We start from the raw sequence: 16,417 nt of genomic DNA on the forward strand, positions 1-16,417 counted from the left end.
TGCTGCTGCTACGTGTAATCCCCGACGTAGGAATTTGCAGGTCATTTTGTAACACTGGGCTCTTTGGGGCAATGCCAGTTACATTATTTACTATGGGAGGAAACCGGAAAAGGGTACCCAAGTCGGGACACGTGGTGCGAGTGGTACCGCTGCTCCGGTGACACCACCACCCAGACAAGATATTTTGCTCGTCAAACCGCTCATAGCGGTTCCAATTTCGTGACGTGGCCGATTAAGAGCCGGCTAAGCGATAACCCCTTGCACAGAGGGAGTTGGGCCCATCAAATAATGAACGCTCATCCAGCCGTACGGATGAATCGGTGCTTCTGAAGTCCGGCCATCCATGTTGTCTGCGGCCCACAGACACCCTGCCATCCATCCAATGCAAGGGGACAAATGTGGTACGATTATTTTGTTCTCACGATGGCTATCAAACAATGGCTACAACAAACGCGAGTGATAGTAACATTTGTATCTGACTGCAAAATGATGACAATTTATATATTATGATGACGGTCATATTACTATAATATTTTTGGTCATATGAAGGTCAAGAGCATTAAATCTTGGTCGGGGATTAACTCAATTAGTCCATCATCAGCCACCATCATCATCATCACCACCACCATCATCAGCCAAAACATCATCAATATCACCATCACTACCACCATCATCATCACTACCATCATCATCACCACCACCACCACCATCATCATCATCATCACCACCATCATCATCACCATCACCACCATCATCATCAGCCACCACACCACCATCATCATCACCACCACCACCACCATCATAACCATCATCACCACCACATCATCATCATCCCCACCACCACCAACCACCATCATCATCAGCCACCACCAACACCATCATCACCACAATCATCAGAAGAAGCAGCAGCAGCAGTAAATCAACAACAGCGGAAAAATCATCATCAGTGGTTGCGGAATGGAGGCCGTCATAGGAATGTGGATTCTGACTCAGAATCAGAATTACCAAATCATCACTACCATCATCATCACCACCACCACCATCATCATCACCATCACCACCATCATCATCACCATCACCACCATCATCATCAGCCACCACACCACCATCATCATCACCACCACCACCATCATTATCATCATCACCACCACATCATCATCATCCCCACCACCACCAACCACCATCATCATCAGCCACCACCAACACCATCATCACCACAATCATCAGAAGAAGCAGCAGCAGCAGTAAATCAACAACAGCGGAAAAATCATCATCAGTGGTTGCGGAATGGAGGCCGTCATAGGAATGTGGATTCTGACTCAGAATCAGAATTACCAAATCTTTCTTGAGCAAGGGGATGTTCTGATAATCATAACAACAATTTAGAATATTTCAAAATTACTCTTTTCTTACAGCGCGAAGGCAGGCGCTATGCCCTACAGATGAATAAAGTCCGCCAGTAGAGGGTGGTGCTCCGCTGGACTTTTACCCAATTAAGAAATTAAAGGCAAGCGACTCTTAACATTTTCCCCAATTTGGCCCGTGACGTCGGGACCCGACATGGCCTGCGCTTGTCGACTGATGTTGCGGGACCGTCGGCATCAAGCTGTCGAGCAGCCGGCGCACAGCCACGCTTCGTGCACACTCGGCATTAACCAGGGCGGCCGCTCGGCTCGAGCCCCCCCCTCCGCTCCCCTCCCCCCTCCGCTCCCCTCCCCCCTCCGCTCCCCTCCCCCCTCCGCTCACCTCCCCCTCCGCTCACCTCCCCCCTCCGCTCACCTCCCCCTCCGCTCACCTCCCCCTCCGCTCCCCTCCCCCTCCGCTCCCCTCCCCCCTCCGCTCCCCTCCCCCCTCCGCTCCCCTCCCCCCTCCGCTCCCCTCCCCCCTCCGCTCCCCTCCCCCCTCCGCTCACCTCCCCCCTCCGCTCCCCTCCCCCCTCCGCTCACCTCCCCCCTCCGCTCACCTCCCCCCTCCGCTCCCCTCCCCCCTCCGCTCCCCTCCCCCCTCCGCTCCCCTCCCCCCTCCGCTCCCCTCCCCCCTCCGCTCACCTCCCCCCTCCGCTCCCCTCCCCCCTCCGCTCACCTCCCCCTCCGCTCACCCCTCCCTCCCCCTCCGCTCCCCTCCCCCCTCCGCTCACCTCCCCCCTCCGCTCACCTCCCCCTCCGCTCACCTCCCCCCTCCGCTCCCCTCCCCCCTCCGCTCACCTCCCCCCTCCGCTCACCTCCCCCCTCCGCTCACCTCCCCCCTCCGCTCACCTCCCCCCTCCGCTCCCCTCCCACCTCCGCTCCCCTCCCCCCTCCGCTCCCCTCCCCCCTCCGCTCACCTCCCCCTGCGCTCACCTCCCCCTCCACTCACCTCTCCGGACCGTGTTTGGTCTCCCGATTCCTCCGCTTTCCGGCCGATGGTCGCCCGCGCTGCCTCTGCCAAATTGTCGCCGCAGACAGCTCCGTACGTCGCTATGGCGATGCGGAGGTCAGAGGCCAGGTCGCGGAGGTCGGGATCGGGGTCAGAGTTCACGATCCTCTCGAGGGGACCCAGCAGGGTTGCCTGGGCCGCCCGGTCAGCCGGACTTAACTGCGGACGCACAGGCATCGGAGAGAAGCGCCTGATCCGGTCGGAATCTGAGCAGGCGTTGGAGCCTGGTTAGTACCGAGATGTGAGACTGGCCGGGAATGCAGGCCGTTGGGGAGGCTTGGCCTGCGAGGTGGCTAAGAGTCGGCAGTAGAATTTCCAGAATCTGCCCGTGCGAGAGCTTCCGGGCGTTACAACGTCGTACGCGTTCGGAGTCCTCTCGCGCGAGAAGCCAAACGCTCACGAGCGGAGCGGCACTCTCCGGAGCGAGAGTCACGGCACTCGGCGACGATTTCCCCGGGTGACCAACGGCCGTTGTTACCATCAGGGTCAGTCGCCGATCATGCATGTGTGTACGCATTTTGACCTTCTTTCTCACCGTACGTAGCCAACAGCTTTTATCAGAGGTGCGGGGAAAGGACAACAAACTATGGGTCTCTGTGCGAGTTGATCGGTCTCTGTGTGAGTCGATGGGTCTCTGTGAGTCGATGGGTCTCTGTGTGAGTTGATGGGTCTCTGTGTGAGTCTATGGGTCTGTGTGAGTCTACGGGTCTCTGTGTGAGTCTATGGGTCTCTGTGTGAGTCTATGGGTCTCTGTGTGAGTCTGTGTCTCTGTGTGAGTCTATGGGTCTCTGTGTGAGTCTATGGGTCTGTGTGAGTCGATGGGTCTCTGTGTAAGTCGATGGGTCTCTGTGTAAGTCGATGGGTCTCTGTGAGTATATGTGTCTCTGTGTGAGTCTACGGGTCTCTGCGTGAGTCTATGGGACTCTGTGCGAGTTTACGAGTCTCTGTGTGAGTCTTTGGGTCTCTGTGTGAGTCTATGGGTCTCTATGTGAGTATATGGGTCTCTGTGTGAGTCTATGGGTCTGTGTGATTCTATGGGTCTCTGTGTGAGTCTATGGGTCTCTGCGTGAGTCTATGGGTCTCTGTGTGAGTCTATGGGTCTCTGTGTGAGTCTACGGGTCTCAGTGCGAGTCTATGGGTCTCTGTGTTAAGTCTGTGTATGTATGTCGAACTTCTTTTGCACCGTACGTAGCCGATCGTGCTACTCGGAAGTGCTGGGGGGGGGGGGGGGAGACAACAATCTGAATGTATAAAGCAAGTTCTAAAGAAATTAGCTTTCAATTTATATTATTTAAAAGTGCAAAGCTCCCAGTGGCTTCTAGATAACAGGAGGAGCTGCGTAGCTCCAGATAACGGGGGGAGAGCTGCAGGCGCCAGGGGTCAGCGCGCCGCACCTACAAACTCGGGTGAGCCGCGTCCCGTTTCTCCGGACCACGGCCAACATCAGCGGCGAGTGCGACATCTGAGCAAGTCCGAGTCCTAGGCGCCCATCTCCCGTTCGGCAAACACGGCGCGGTGAAGTGTGCGGTCAAACAACGACGGTGGTTGGGGAGGCCTTCATCCATCCAGCAGCGGATCGAACATGGGGGACTGTAAATAGGGGCGGGTTGAGTTGGCGATAAATTCCCCCGACGCGGCTTGGCACTACGCCCCCCGCGCCCATCGGCCGCTGCCGTGTACCCGCGCTGGGGCCAAGCGGGGCGTTGCCGTTTATGGGGGGGCGTGTGGAACAATGGCACCTTAAAGTCAAGATTTTACCTTTATAAAAGCCCGGCGTTACGTTAATCTATAGTAGTATCAACTGAATATTTTGTAGTATCTACTGACTCTATAGTAGTATCTACTGACTCTATAGTAGTATCTACTGACTCTACAGTAGTATCTACTGACTCTATAGTGGTATCTACTGACACTACAGTAGTATCTACTGACTCTACAGTAGTATTTACTGACTCTACAGTAGTATCTACTGACTCTATATGAGTATCTACTGACTCTATAGTAGTATCTACTGACTCTATAGTAGTATCTACTGACTCTACAGTAGTATCTACTGACTCTATAGTGGTATCTACTGACACTACAGTAGTATCTACTGACTCTACAGTAGTATTTACTGACTCTACAGTAGTATCTACTGACTCTGAGTATCTACTGACTCTATAGTAGTATCTACTGACTCTATAGTAGTATCTACTGACACTACAGTAGTATCTACTGACACTACAGTAGTATCTACTGACTCTATAGTAGTATCTACTGACACTACAGTAGTATCTACTGACTCTATAGTAGCATCTACTGACTCTGTAGTATCTACTGACTCTATAGTAGTATCTACTGACTCTACAGTAGTATCCACTGACTCTATAGTAGTATCTACTGACTCTATAGTAGTATATACTGACACTACAGTAGTATCTACTGACTCTACAGTAGTATCTACTGACACTACAGTAGTATCTACTGACTCTACAGTAGTATCTACTGACTCTCTAGTAGTATCTACTGACTCTATATTAGTATCTACTGACTCTATAGTAGTATCTACTGACACTACAGTAGTATCTACTGACTCTACAGTAGTATCTACTGACTCTACAGTAGTATCTACTGACTCTACAGTAGTATCTACTGACTCTACAGTAGTATCTACTGACTCTATAGTAATATCTTCTGACTCGATCGTAGCATCTACTGACTCTACAGTAGTATCTACTGACTCTCTAGTAGTATCTACTGACTCGATAGTATCGTAGGGTGGTAGCGAACGTCAAGCCGAATCCCGCATTGCGAGTCGGGGACGCTCGCTCTGCAGTCCGCTCGCTCTGCAGTCCGTGCAAGGCTTACTAACTATAACCGACTTTAACTAAACTATTTTTTTTATTTTACCAGGTGAAGGCCCCGCTGAGCTGCTGTGAAGCTATTTTTTTCAGAAGCGAACTGGTCGCCACAAATGCTCGCTCAACGAAGTGGCTCGCCATCGCGTGCTAAACGGGCGACGTCGATTCCAAAATGCGGAGGGAAAAACCGGGAGGACCCGGGGAAAATTCCACGCGAACACGGGCGAGAGGCACGCAAAACTATACAGCGGGCGTCAGGGTCGGCATCAAACCCACGACCTCCTGCAGACCGGGCGAGGTGGTTAACTTGGAATCGGACCGAGGGCAGGGAGCCAGCAGCACGCGCAGTTGGGGTGGGGGGGGGTGGAATGGGGGGGGGGGTGGGGGGGTTTTCGGGGGGGGATTCGTCACCTCGGCTCCGCCGAGCGTGGCGGCCGCCAGTCCCATGGCCAGGCGCAGGGACTCTGCTTCCAGGCGGCGCTCCTCCCCGTGCCCACCTCCACCACCTCGCCGGGCGGTGGCCCTCTCCAGCGTGACGCGAACAAACTCCACCACCTGACGAGGGGGGTGGGGGGGAGGGCGGTCATCGGTCACGTGTTCACGCTCGGTGGTTGGCCCCGGGCGAGGCGTTGACGACTCGCATCACAATCGTCCTCGTTTGAGGATAAACACCACCTCGTTAAAGACCCGGACATCTCCACCTCCTGGCTTTGACGTTCCTCCCCCTCCACCCCCTACTCCCCCCCCCCACCTCCTCCTCCCTTCCTCCTACTCCCCCCCACTCCTCCTCCCGCTCCTCCTCCTTGCCCCCTCCTCCTCCCCCACATCCCCCTCCTCCCCCACATCCCCCTCCTCCCCCCTCGCCTTCTCCTCCACCCCTCCTCCCTCCACCCTCCCTCCCCCTCCTCCTCCTCCCCCCTCTCCTCCTCCTCCTTCCTCCCACTCCTCCCCACCCCCTGCTCCTCAGAGACACCGATTGCAACCATCACATCAGAACATCATCATCAACAACAACAGAAAAAGTGCAGACATAACGGGTGAGAGCAAGAGGCGCGGGTGCAAGTAGGCGCCGTGTTGTTTTTGTCCAGTACGGACGTAAAAGAGGTGGGGAGGAGGTGAAGGTGTTGAGCTGTAGATCTAAACGATTCTAAACTATAAATTTGTTTATTGTACCAGGGTAAGGCCCACTGAGCCATAGCAGCTCTTTTTCACGAACATCTCTTAACCGCGTGATGTGGAGGACCCGAACAGAAATCCACGTGACCACAGGGAGAAAGACACCGCAAACTCAAAAAATACAGCAGGCGTCAGGGTCGGGATCGAACCCACGACCTCCTGTATACCAGGCGAGGTAGTTAACATCTCATAGCCACAGTCATGATGATGAGAGAGAGACACGCAAACTCCAAATATACAGCAAGCGTCAGGGTTGGGAACGAACCCACAACCTCCTGCATACCAGGCGAGGTAGTTAACATCTCATAGCCACAGTGATGATGATGAGAGAGAAAGACACCGCAAACTCCAAACATACAGCAGGCGTCAGGGTCGGGATCGAACCCACAACCTCCTGCATACCAGGCGAGGTAGTTAACATCTCATAGCCACCGTGATGATGATTGAGAAAGACACGCAGACTCCAAATATACAGCAGGCGTCAGGGTCGGGATCGAACCCACGACCTCCTGTATACCAGGCGAGGTAGTTAATATTTCGCCACCACGAGCGGGCAATGGTCATTCCGGAAACTTTTCCACAACAAAGGTTGCTTGGGTGAGATCGAGTCAATATAAATGTGTCATTAAACCTGCCACCACCACCCGACACAGCCAATCAGCAAGGTTGAGTCACGGAAGCCAAACGTGCCAATTCGTGACTAGTTCAACTTACTAATTGGCTGTGTCGTGGGTTTACTCTCTAATTTACAATTGTAAATATTGTGGGTTTACTCTCCAACACACAAGCGGTGTGCTGTACTACTAACAAATTGGCACGTTTTGTTTACGCAACAAACCTCACTAATTGGCTGTCGGGCGTTGACGGGTTTAACGACGCATTTATATACTTATACGTGATCTAACCCAACGACTTGATATGGATAATATTCTTCTTGGTTCTTTCGGTAAAGTCACGTATAATAAAATGTTTTATTTTTATTATTTTATTACTTCCCTTCTACGTGACTTTACCGAAAGAACCAAGAAGATTAATCCCTGCAGTCACGAAAGCTTTAAATCGAAAAATGGATATTGGTCGCGAAAAGCCTACGCATTAAACTGCTTGCTTCGTCTTACCTTAACCAAATGGAAGCTTGAAAGGAATGGGCACGTTTCCACACAGGACTAATGCCTGTCTGAGTTAGATAACAACAACAACGACAATCAGCCAAGTCCACCTGGATTCGTGGGGGGGGGATTGGCGAGCTGGGAAACGAGTGGAAGAGCAGAACGGCACGTTAAGTGGGAGACTCATTAGCGCTGCTCCCCTTTTGCTGCTCAGCGGACCTCCTCCTCCTCGGCGGTGACCCGCCACGAAGGGGGGGGGAGGGCGGCGGGGGGTTCACCTCCCATAAATAAATAAAAACAACCGCGGTCACAGGGAGTGTGTGAATAAAAACTCCTCGCTTTGAAGTCGTTGATGATTTTGCGGCTCTCGGTAATAATTAACGCCGCCCGGTGGTCGCGCATCTGTGCGCCGGTCGGACTGCTCCCTTCGCAGCGCACGTGGCCCCCAAACCGGGCCGTGCCGTGCCACGTTCGTCCGCTCGCGCGGGTCAGAGACCCACCACTACCACCCCCCGCCCGTAGCCTTTAACGGACCGCCGGGGCAAGCGCCGTGAGAGCGAGCGGCACCGATGAAGGCTGGGCCGCGGCCTACGACGGGGGAGGAAGGATGGGCAAACGGCGCCACGCCCGGCCCACCTTTGCCTACCCAGCGCTCACGTCGCACGCTGCACGCGCGCCCGCCACGTGTTCGTTCGAGGCCGAGTAGGCCGAGGGGAGGTCCGGGAACGGTTCGGACGGTCGCCACTCTTGCTGGTCGCGAGCGGGAATCGAACCCGGGTAGCCGGGCTGGTAGGGCAAGCGCGCGGACCACTCGACACGTTCCACCACGTGCAACCCAACCTCCCGTGCCCCGATTTTGTTCTTCTTAATCAAAGGCTGAAAACAACGCCGCAATTTACACGATGTGGATGTTACGGTCCCGGCTGACCCCACAACCCCTCGCTAACACCGCAATGACCAGCGTGGTGCGGTAAGGTCAAACAATCCCCATGGCCGCCGACACGCCATGGGGAGGGGGGCTACTTCATCCAGCAGCGGATGCCGACAAATGGCTTAGCAAATAAAAAAAAATTGTGCACCAGTTGCATATTTTTCTTCTTATTATCATGATAATTATTATTTAAGCAATGGGTTGAATTGGGTTGCAAGTGAGAGAGAGGCGGGGGAGGCGAGGGGAGGAGAGGTGAGGGAGGTGAGGGGAGGTGAGGCAGGTGAGGGAGGGCACGACCATCATCAAGCCACAGAGGCCGTCAAGGGAGCAGTTCAATCGCTGTAATTGCGGCGAGCGCACGAAAGATTCCAGCACAGCGCCTTCCGCTCGCACTGAGCAGCGGCGTGCACCACCACCACTACCCCCCCCGCCACTCCTGCACATCACCCCTTTACAACTTGCTATTCCGTGGGGGGGCCCTGCGGACGCACGGTCAGGAGGCGATGGACTCAGCAGGCGTTTCGTCCTCACGTCCCTCCCTCCCTCACCTCCCTCCCCCCCCCTCCCTCACCTCCCTCCCTCACCTCCCTCCCTCCCTAATTCCCTCACCTTACCTCCCTCCTTTATTCCCTCACCTCCCTCCCTCCCTCCCTCACCTCCCTCCCCCCCCTCCCTCACCTCCCTCCCTCACCTCCCTCCCTCCCTAATTCCCTCACCTTACCTCCCTCCTTTATTCCCTCACCTCCCTCCCTCCCTCACCTCTCTCCCTCCCTCCATCACCTCCCTTCCTCCCTCCCTCCCTCACCTCCCTAATTCCCTCACCTTACCTCCCTCACCTCCCTCCCTCATTCCCTCACCTCCCTCACCTCCCTCCCTCCCTCACCTCCCTCCCTTATTCCCTCCCTCACCTCCCTCCCTCACCTCCCTCCCTTATTCCCTCACATCCCTCCCTCCCTCACCTCCCTCCCTCCCTAATTCCCTCACCTTACCTCCCTCACCTCCTTCTTCCCTCATTCCCTCACCTCCCTCCCTTCCTACCTCACCTCCCTCCCTTATTCCCTCACCTCCCTCCCTTATTCCCTCACCTCCCTCACTCCCCTCACCTCCCTCCCTCCCTAATTCCCTCACCTTACCTCCCTCACCTCCCTCCCTCATCCTCTCACCTCCCTCCCTCCCTCCCTCTCCTCCCTCCCTCCCTCCCTAATTCCCTCACCTTACCTCCCTCACCTCCCTCCCTCATTCCCTCACCTCCCTCCCTCACCTCCCCTCCCTTCCTCCCTCCCTCCCTCCTCACCTTCCTCCCTCATTCCCTCACCTCCCCTCCCTTATTCCCTCACCTCCCTCCCTCGGCAGTGACCATGGTGAGCAGCCTGTTCCGTCGGGGTCTGAAACGAGCCGCGTTGCTCAACAGGCCCCGGGCGAGAGTGAGCGCGCCCGCTATCGTTAACAAAAAATAAAATAAACAAAACCACACAAATGCACGCACGCGTTTCAGATCCATGAAACGGGTCGTCTCTTTGAAAGCCCCCTTAGCTCTGTCGTATCTCTCACTTTTACGAAGCTCTTAAAAGCAGGATAACGGGCAATTTATTTATTTAGACCCCGCGGAGGAAGCTGCCACCCAGCAGTGTGGATGGGTCCACTCAGGGCCGGATTCAGATTGTGTAGGCCCCTGGGCTGCAGGTACTGTGAGGCCCCCAGTAATATTTTCAAAAGGAAAACAAAGCGAAAGAAAATTAAATTAAATTTTTACGAGGATAACAACGAATAAAATTCAGCGTTCACAACTGAAACAACTTTTCACTTCATCTCTACAGGCCCCTCCAGCTGGCAGAGGTCGCTGGGCTGCAGCCCCTTGATCCGGCCCTGGGTCCACCACAGTCGGCCGATTTGGCAGGTCGAGTCTGGTGGTCGGGGCAAAGCCTGGCGCGCTCCAATCTGTCCCGAGCGAGCGAGAGAGAAAGAGAGGGGTTTGCGGGCTCTCCAGAGGTCGCTCTCGCAGAGACCCTTCCGCCAGCGGTGGCTCGAGCCGGGAAATCGCGGGGGCCGCGCCTTTATCTTTAACAGCCGCCGTTACACCCTGCGTCGCGCGCAAGAGAGAGAGAGCGCGCCCTTCAAGTCGGAACGATCGAACCTAATGACCGCCCTGGTGGCAACCCCCCTCTCCACCTCCTAATCAGGGGCAGCGCCAGGGAGGGAGGAGAGGGGGGGAAGATTTGGAAAATGGCGACGGCGCGAGTTTGGCGTTCGCCTTCACCGGGAGCTGCTTTGGCCGCGAGCTTGGAAATTCGAAAATCCCACCGCGCTTCTCGCGACGTCGATCCGCCGCCGCCGCCGCCGCCGCCGCCGAGCCTCGGCCAACGCGGCTGGCGCCTTTCGCGCGACGGTTGAAACGCCGCATCGGCGCAATCGCTCGCCGCCGTGTCGGAGAAAACCGTTACCGCACGGGGTGTTGGGGGTGGTGGGGGGGGTGTTGAGGGGTGGGGGGGTGTTGGGGGTGTTGGGGGGTGGTGGCGGGGTGTTGGGGTGGTGGAGGAGTGGTGGGGGGTGGTGGGGGCATGGTGGGGGGTGTTGGAGTGGTGGGGGGGGTTTTGGGGGGGTGGGTGCGGGGGTGGTGGGGGGGATGGTGGGGGGTTGGTGGGGGGGTGGTGGGGGGATGGTGGGGGGTTGGTGGGGGGGTGGTGGGGGGATGGTGGGGGGTTGGTGGGGGGTCGGGGGGTATTCCAAGTAATTTTTTCGTCGAGCAAAAATTAAGCAGATGCCTTTTGACGCGTGTCCGCTTGTGATTCAGAGTTTCCTGTTTACACAGCGCGGTGTGGTCCCCCCCCCACGCCACCCCTTCCGATCGCCAGGGTCCCCCCCCCCTCCTGCTTTGTATGCAAACAGCCTTGACAAATGTCTGCCATTCAAACGTGACTGGACGTGTTTAAAGTAGAAGCTCGTCCCCCGGCACCACTCCGCCAGAGGCTCTCTGTATTCCGTCTCCCTCTCTCTCCGCACAGACGTTGCCGCGGTTGTGACAGCGGTCAGCCGGCGCGCTCGCCGATCCGATTCTTTTCTTCCGTTGAAACTTCGTCGTCTTCTTCTTCGTCTTGTTCTTCGATGTCCTCGTTTGCTTCGTGGCTTTACTCTCTCTCTTCTTGCTGTGGTTTTCCCACCTGATGATGATTGACTCTCTCTCTTCTTGCTGTGGTTTTCCCACCTGATGATGATTGACTCTCTCTCTTCTTGCTGTGGTTTTCCCACCTGATGATTGACTCTCTCTCTTCTTGCTGTGGTTTTCCCACCTGATGATGATTGACTCTCTCTCTTCTTGCTGTGGTTTTCCCACCTGATGATGATTGACTCTCTCTCTTCTTGCTGTGGTTTTCCCACCTGATGATGATTGACTCTCCTCTCTTCTTGCTGTGGTTTTCCCACCTGATGATGATTGACTCTCTCTCTTCTTGCTGTGGTTTTCCCACCTGATGATGATTGCTTGTGTTGCGATCGAAACGGCGCGATTTAATTTATTTTATACCTACGTGATTTACCTACGTGGTTTACTCTATAATTTACAATTCGTGACTAGTTCAACACACCGCTTGTGTGTTCCGCGAGTGGGCTTACTCTCCGACACACCGGCGTGCTGAACTTACTAATTGGCTGTGCCGTGGGTTTACTCTCTAATTTACAATTGTAAATATTGTGGGTTTACTCTCTAATTGTAAAAATGGGTTTACTCTCCAACACACAAGCGGTGTGCTGTACTCGTAACAAACTGGCACGTTTCGTTTACGCGACAAACCTATCTAATTGGCTGTGTCGGGCATTGACGGGTTTAACGACGCATTTATATACTTATACGCGATCTAACCCAAAACACCTCTATTATGGATAATATTGGTCGCGAAAAGGCTACGCGTTAAACTGCTTGCTTAATTTTACCTTAACCAAACGGAAGCTTGAAAGGAATGAGCACGTTTCCACACAGGACTAATGCCCGCCTGAGTAAGACAACAACGACAATCAGCCAAGTCCACCTGGATTCGTGGGGGGGTGGGGGCGGGATTAGCGAGCTGGGAAACGAGTGGAAGAGTGGAACGAGCGGCTCGTTAAGTGGGAGACTCAGTAGCGCTGCTCCCCTTCCACTGCACAGCGGACCTCCGCCTCGGCGGTGACCCGCCACGAAGGGGGGGAGGCGGGGTCACCTTCGTGAACGGTTTAATACTGTTAAGTGTGAAACCGTTAACGAAGTCCGTCAATGATGAGAAGCGCCCATCGCGACAGGGCAAAAATGTGGGACGCGAGACCCCGAGGAGCCTTCACACAGCGCAGGAGGGCAACATCGTGTAAAAAGCGCCCTGCGCAGAAATCCATCGGTGCTTCCTGAAGAAATGCACCGTGGTCCCGATGTCTTTGTTTTTTGAGATTATTTTGCTGCGATAAAGGCGCAAATTATGGGGCCACTTTGTTGAGCTATCGTTGGTGGCCAGGTCGCTTCTGAAAAAATAAGATTCCTCAGTGGGCTTTGCCTGGTACGCTAGGGATGGTTTAGTTTTTTGTTGTTGTATGTGCATGGGTTTGTTTTCAAGGACTTTGCACTTCCATCGTGTGTGTGTAACTCCCTGTTGTTGTAACGTTCTAACCTCGTGACCCGACATCTGTGAAAAAGAGCTCTCTAGCTCATCGGATTCCCCCTGTAGTCTGAATACAATATTCAAACTACAAGGGGAATCCGATGACAGTGGTGACCTGAGGACGAGGGAACCACGAGGCATTTCTCGAGGAAAGGCCCGAAGATGATTCCGTCGTCGTCGTTGGTGCGCACACGGCAAAGTGGCTGCGGTCGCTCTTCGCCCGCCGCTGTTACAAAGTCGCTGGGAAAATTCCTTGGCACTTCGGAGGAAAAAAAAGAGCTTAGAATCCGGCAGCCAGAGCGATGGATTGTTTGCGGACCCAACGCACGCTACCGCTACCCCCCGCCTGCCACAGCCCAACTCAGCGGTCTCGCCGTGACGTAAATACATCGGCTGCTTCTACAGTTGAGGGTCATCATTTTCGGGCTTGCAAAAATAATTAATCGTACGCGCGCCATGTAGCTCGAACTCCGTGTTAACTTTCCAAAGTATACTCCGCTGTCTTGCGAGCGAAGAAAAAAGAGGGCGCGCACACACGCGCACGTTAGCGGCAGCCTCGTGAAATAAAACAACACAGCAGGATCGCGGGCGCAGTGGTGACCCCCCCGTGCCTCACGGCGCGAAGGGGCCTGGGTTCGACTCCCGGCTATGTTCTCCACCCCCTGTTCTCCACGGGTTTCCCTCCGAGTTGTCCGGTTTCCCTCCCACAGCTTCGAAAACAAAAAAACCCACAACAACATACAACGTAACCCGGTATTGGCCCAATGTTCAAACATTCCCTACAAGTGACCCTACTGAGATCGTACCCACAGCGGTAGCAGCAGCAGCAGCAATCGCCGCGCCCTCCTGCGACAACCAAACCTGGCAGGAACCTCGTGAGAACGGCTCATGGCATCGTGAGGGTGCGCCCCCCACCCACCCACCCCCAACCCACTCTTCACTTGCGGTGTACACCGAGGAACATGCTGCTGCTGCTGCTCCTGCGTGAGTGCGATCCCAAACGAGTAATATGCAGCGTCGTCTTTCAGTGCTGGGCCATGTTTGCAGTCTGCGTGTCTCTCTCTCTCTCCCCGTGGTCCCGTGGATTTTTTTCTCCGGGTCCTCCGATTTTTCCCTCCACATTTAGAATCAACATCGCTCATTTAGACTCGTTTATATTATTTTGGGTGCGATCAAAATGTACAAATGACGGTGCCACTTTGCTGAGCTGTCATTTGTGACCAGGTCACTTGTGAACAATAAGTTGATGCCTCAGTGGGCTTTGCCTGGTAGGATGGGGATGGTTTAGTTGTTGTATTTGTGTTTGTGTGTGGTTTGTTTACCTTTCTTGTACTTTGCACTACAATCATGTTTGTGTAACTGCTTGGCATTGTAACGTTTTTAACCCCGTGCCCCTCCTGGACATCTGTTGATAAAAGAGCTTCATAACTCATCGGATTCCTCTTGCAGTCCAAATACAAGATTCAGATTCAAGATTGGTTCCTCTGCGTGGTTCCGTTCTCATCTTAGCTTCATCTCAATCAGTAGAACGCCAACGTGCTGATGCTTACCCGTTAAAGCGTTCACGTTTTAGAGTGGTGTGTGTGTGGGGGGGGGGGGGGGGTCAGTGGGTTTGGGCCGGACCTTGCTCAGCCAATTTTCTTGTTTGGGGAAAAAAAATAGAGAGAAAAGAGAAAGAAAAAGAGAGAAAAAATAAAATGAAAAAATAAATAAAGATATAAAAAAGATCGAGAAAAAGGGAGAACAAAGAGAAGAGAGGGGAAAAAAGATAAAAAAGAGAAAGAAAAAGAGAGAAAAATATTTTTAAAAAAAGAGATAAAATAAGAGAAACAAAGATAGAAAAAAAGATCGAGAGAAAGAGAGAACAAAAAGAAAAGAGGGAAAAAAAAATAGAAAAAATAGTTTAAAATTATAAAAAAATAAAGATAAACAAATAAGAGAGAAAAAAAAATAGTGAAATAAAAACAGGAAAAAGAACAGAAAAAAAGAGAAAAATAGAAAGAAAAGAGAAAAAAGAGAGAAAAAGAGAAGAGAGAAAAATAAATAGAAAAGAGAAAGAAAAGAGAAAAAGGAGAAGAAAAAGATAAAAAAAGAAAAGGAATAGAAAAAATATGAAAAAAGAGAAAAAGAGTTTAAAAAAATAAGGAAAGGAGACGAAAGGGATAAAGAAAGAGAGAGAAGAAATCTTCGGACGCGAGATCCCGGTGTGGAACATCCAGCCGGGAGCACCCAAGGTGTGAGAGCGGCGTGGGGAGCAACGCGCGGGACCGGCGTGCCCTGTCGCACACCGGTGAAGGTGCCGGGAGCGGTGGGGCGGTATTTGTTTGCCTGACCTGATCAATGCGGCTTGGCGAAGGGAGCTGCCCTTGAACGAGAGTTTCTCGGCTCATCGGCCTTTACTTGGACGTGAGCTTCTGGTTGTGAGTGCATGGTGACGGGGGGGGGTGAGGGGTATTTAAGAAACGTGTACGGTCGTACCAACTCCGACGCCGGTGGACAGAGTCGAACCCGCGACCTCTTGGATCGCTTGCTGACCGTTGCACGGCGGCAGTGTCTCCCACACCCACACCCCCCCCCCCCCCCCCCCCCCCCGAGCGAAATGACTTCACGGCGTTTTGGTCTCGTTAAATCTCAAAGACGCCGAGACCGGGATGAGGGGTGGGCGAGGGGTGGACGAGGGGTGGACGAGGGGTGGACGAGGGGTGGACGAGGGGTGGACGAGGGGTGGACGAGGGGTGGACGCGCGAAGGCGGCCGCGTGCGCCGCGTCCGTCAGCAGCCGACATCCGTCTCCGGATTGATGGAGTCAGCGTAGAGAACCTCCTGAACTCCGGAGGCGAAGAGGTCCGACTTTTACGAGGGCACGAACAGCGGCACAGCTTTTGTTCATTTCCATTCTCTTCTCACTCAGCTCCCCTCCACGCACTCTCCTACCTCTCCCCTCTCATCTCACTCCACTCCATGCACTCTCCTACCTCTCCCCTCTCATCTCACTCCACTCCACGCACTCTTCTACCTCTCCCCTCTCATCTCACTCCACTCCACGCACTCTCCTACCTCTCCCCTCTCATCTCACTCCACTCCCCTCCACGCACTCTCATCCCTCTCCCCCTCTCATCTCACTCCACTCCCCTCCACGCCAATCTCTTCTCCGGCCACCAAGGCTCTCTGCAGAAGTCCGCCGTGAACCTTCGTTAAATGGGAGGTCGCTCTCTCTCCTCTGCTGCCCCCTGCGGCTCCCTTCACCCCCAGCCCTCCGTGCTGTCGACTCCCCGGGGTGGCAGGGAGGTGGCTCAAGAGGCACTGTGACCCGCAACCGCAGAGG

General features: G+C 54.2%; 1 protein-coding gene across 3 annotated transcripts in view; it reads right to left on the bottom strand.

Moving 5' to 3' along the window:
• TANGO6 (transport and golgi organization 6 homolog) overlaps positions 1-16,417 on the bottom strand; it is a 229,088-nt gene that overhangs the window by 153,570 nt on the left and 59,101 nt on the right. For all 3 annotated transcript variants that reach the window (XM_078881923.1, XM_078881921.1, XM_078881922.1), the window contains exons 14-15: positions 5,670-5,813; positions 2,356-2,574 (exon numbers count right to left, since the gene is read on the bottom strand). In XM_078881923.1, coding sequence (XP_078738049.1) covers positions 2,356-2,574; positions 5,670-5,813 — 363 coding nt within the window. The remainder of the gene's footprint in view (positions 1-2,355; positions 2,575-5,669; positions 5,814-16,417) is intronic.

The sequence above is a fragment of the Lampetra fluviatilis genome, chromosome 63 (genome assembly GCF_964198595.1).
Source record: "Lampetra fluviatilis chromosome 63, kcLamFluv1.1, whole genome shotgun sequence".
NCBI lineage: Eukaryota > Metazoa > Chordata > Hyperoartia > Petromyzontiformes > Petromyzontidae > Lampetra > Lampetra fluviatilis.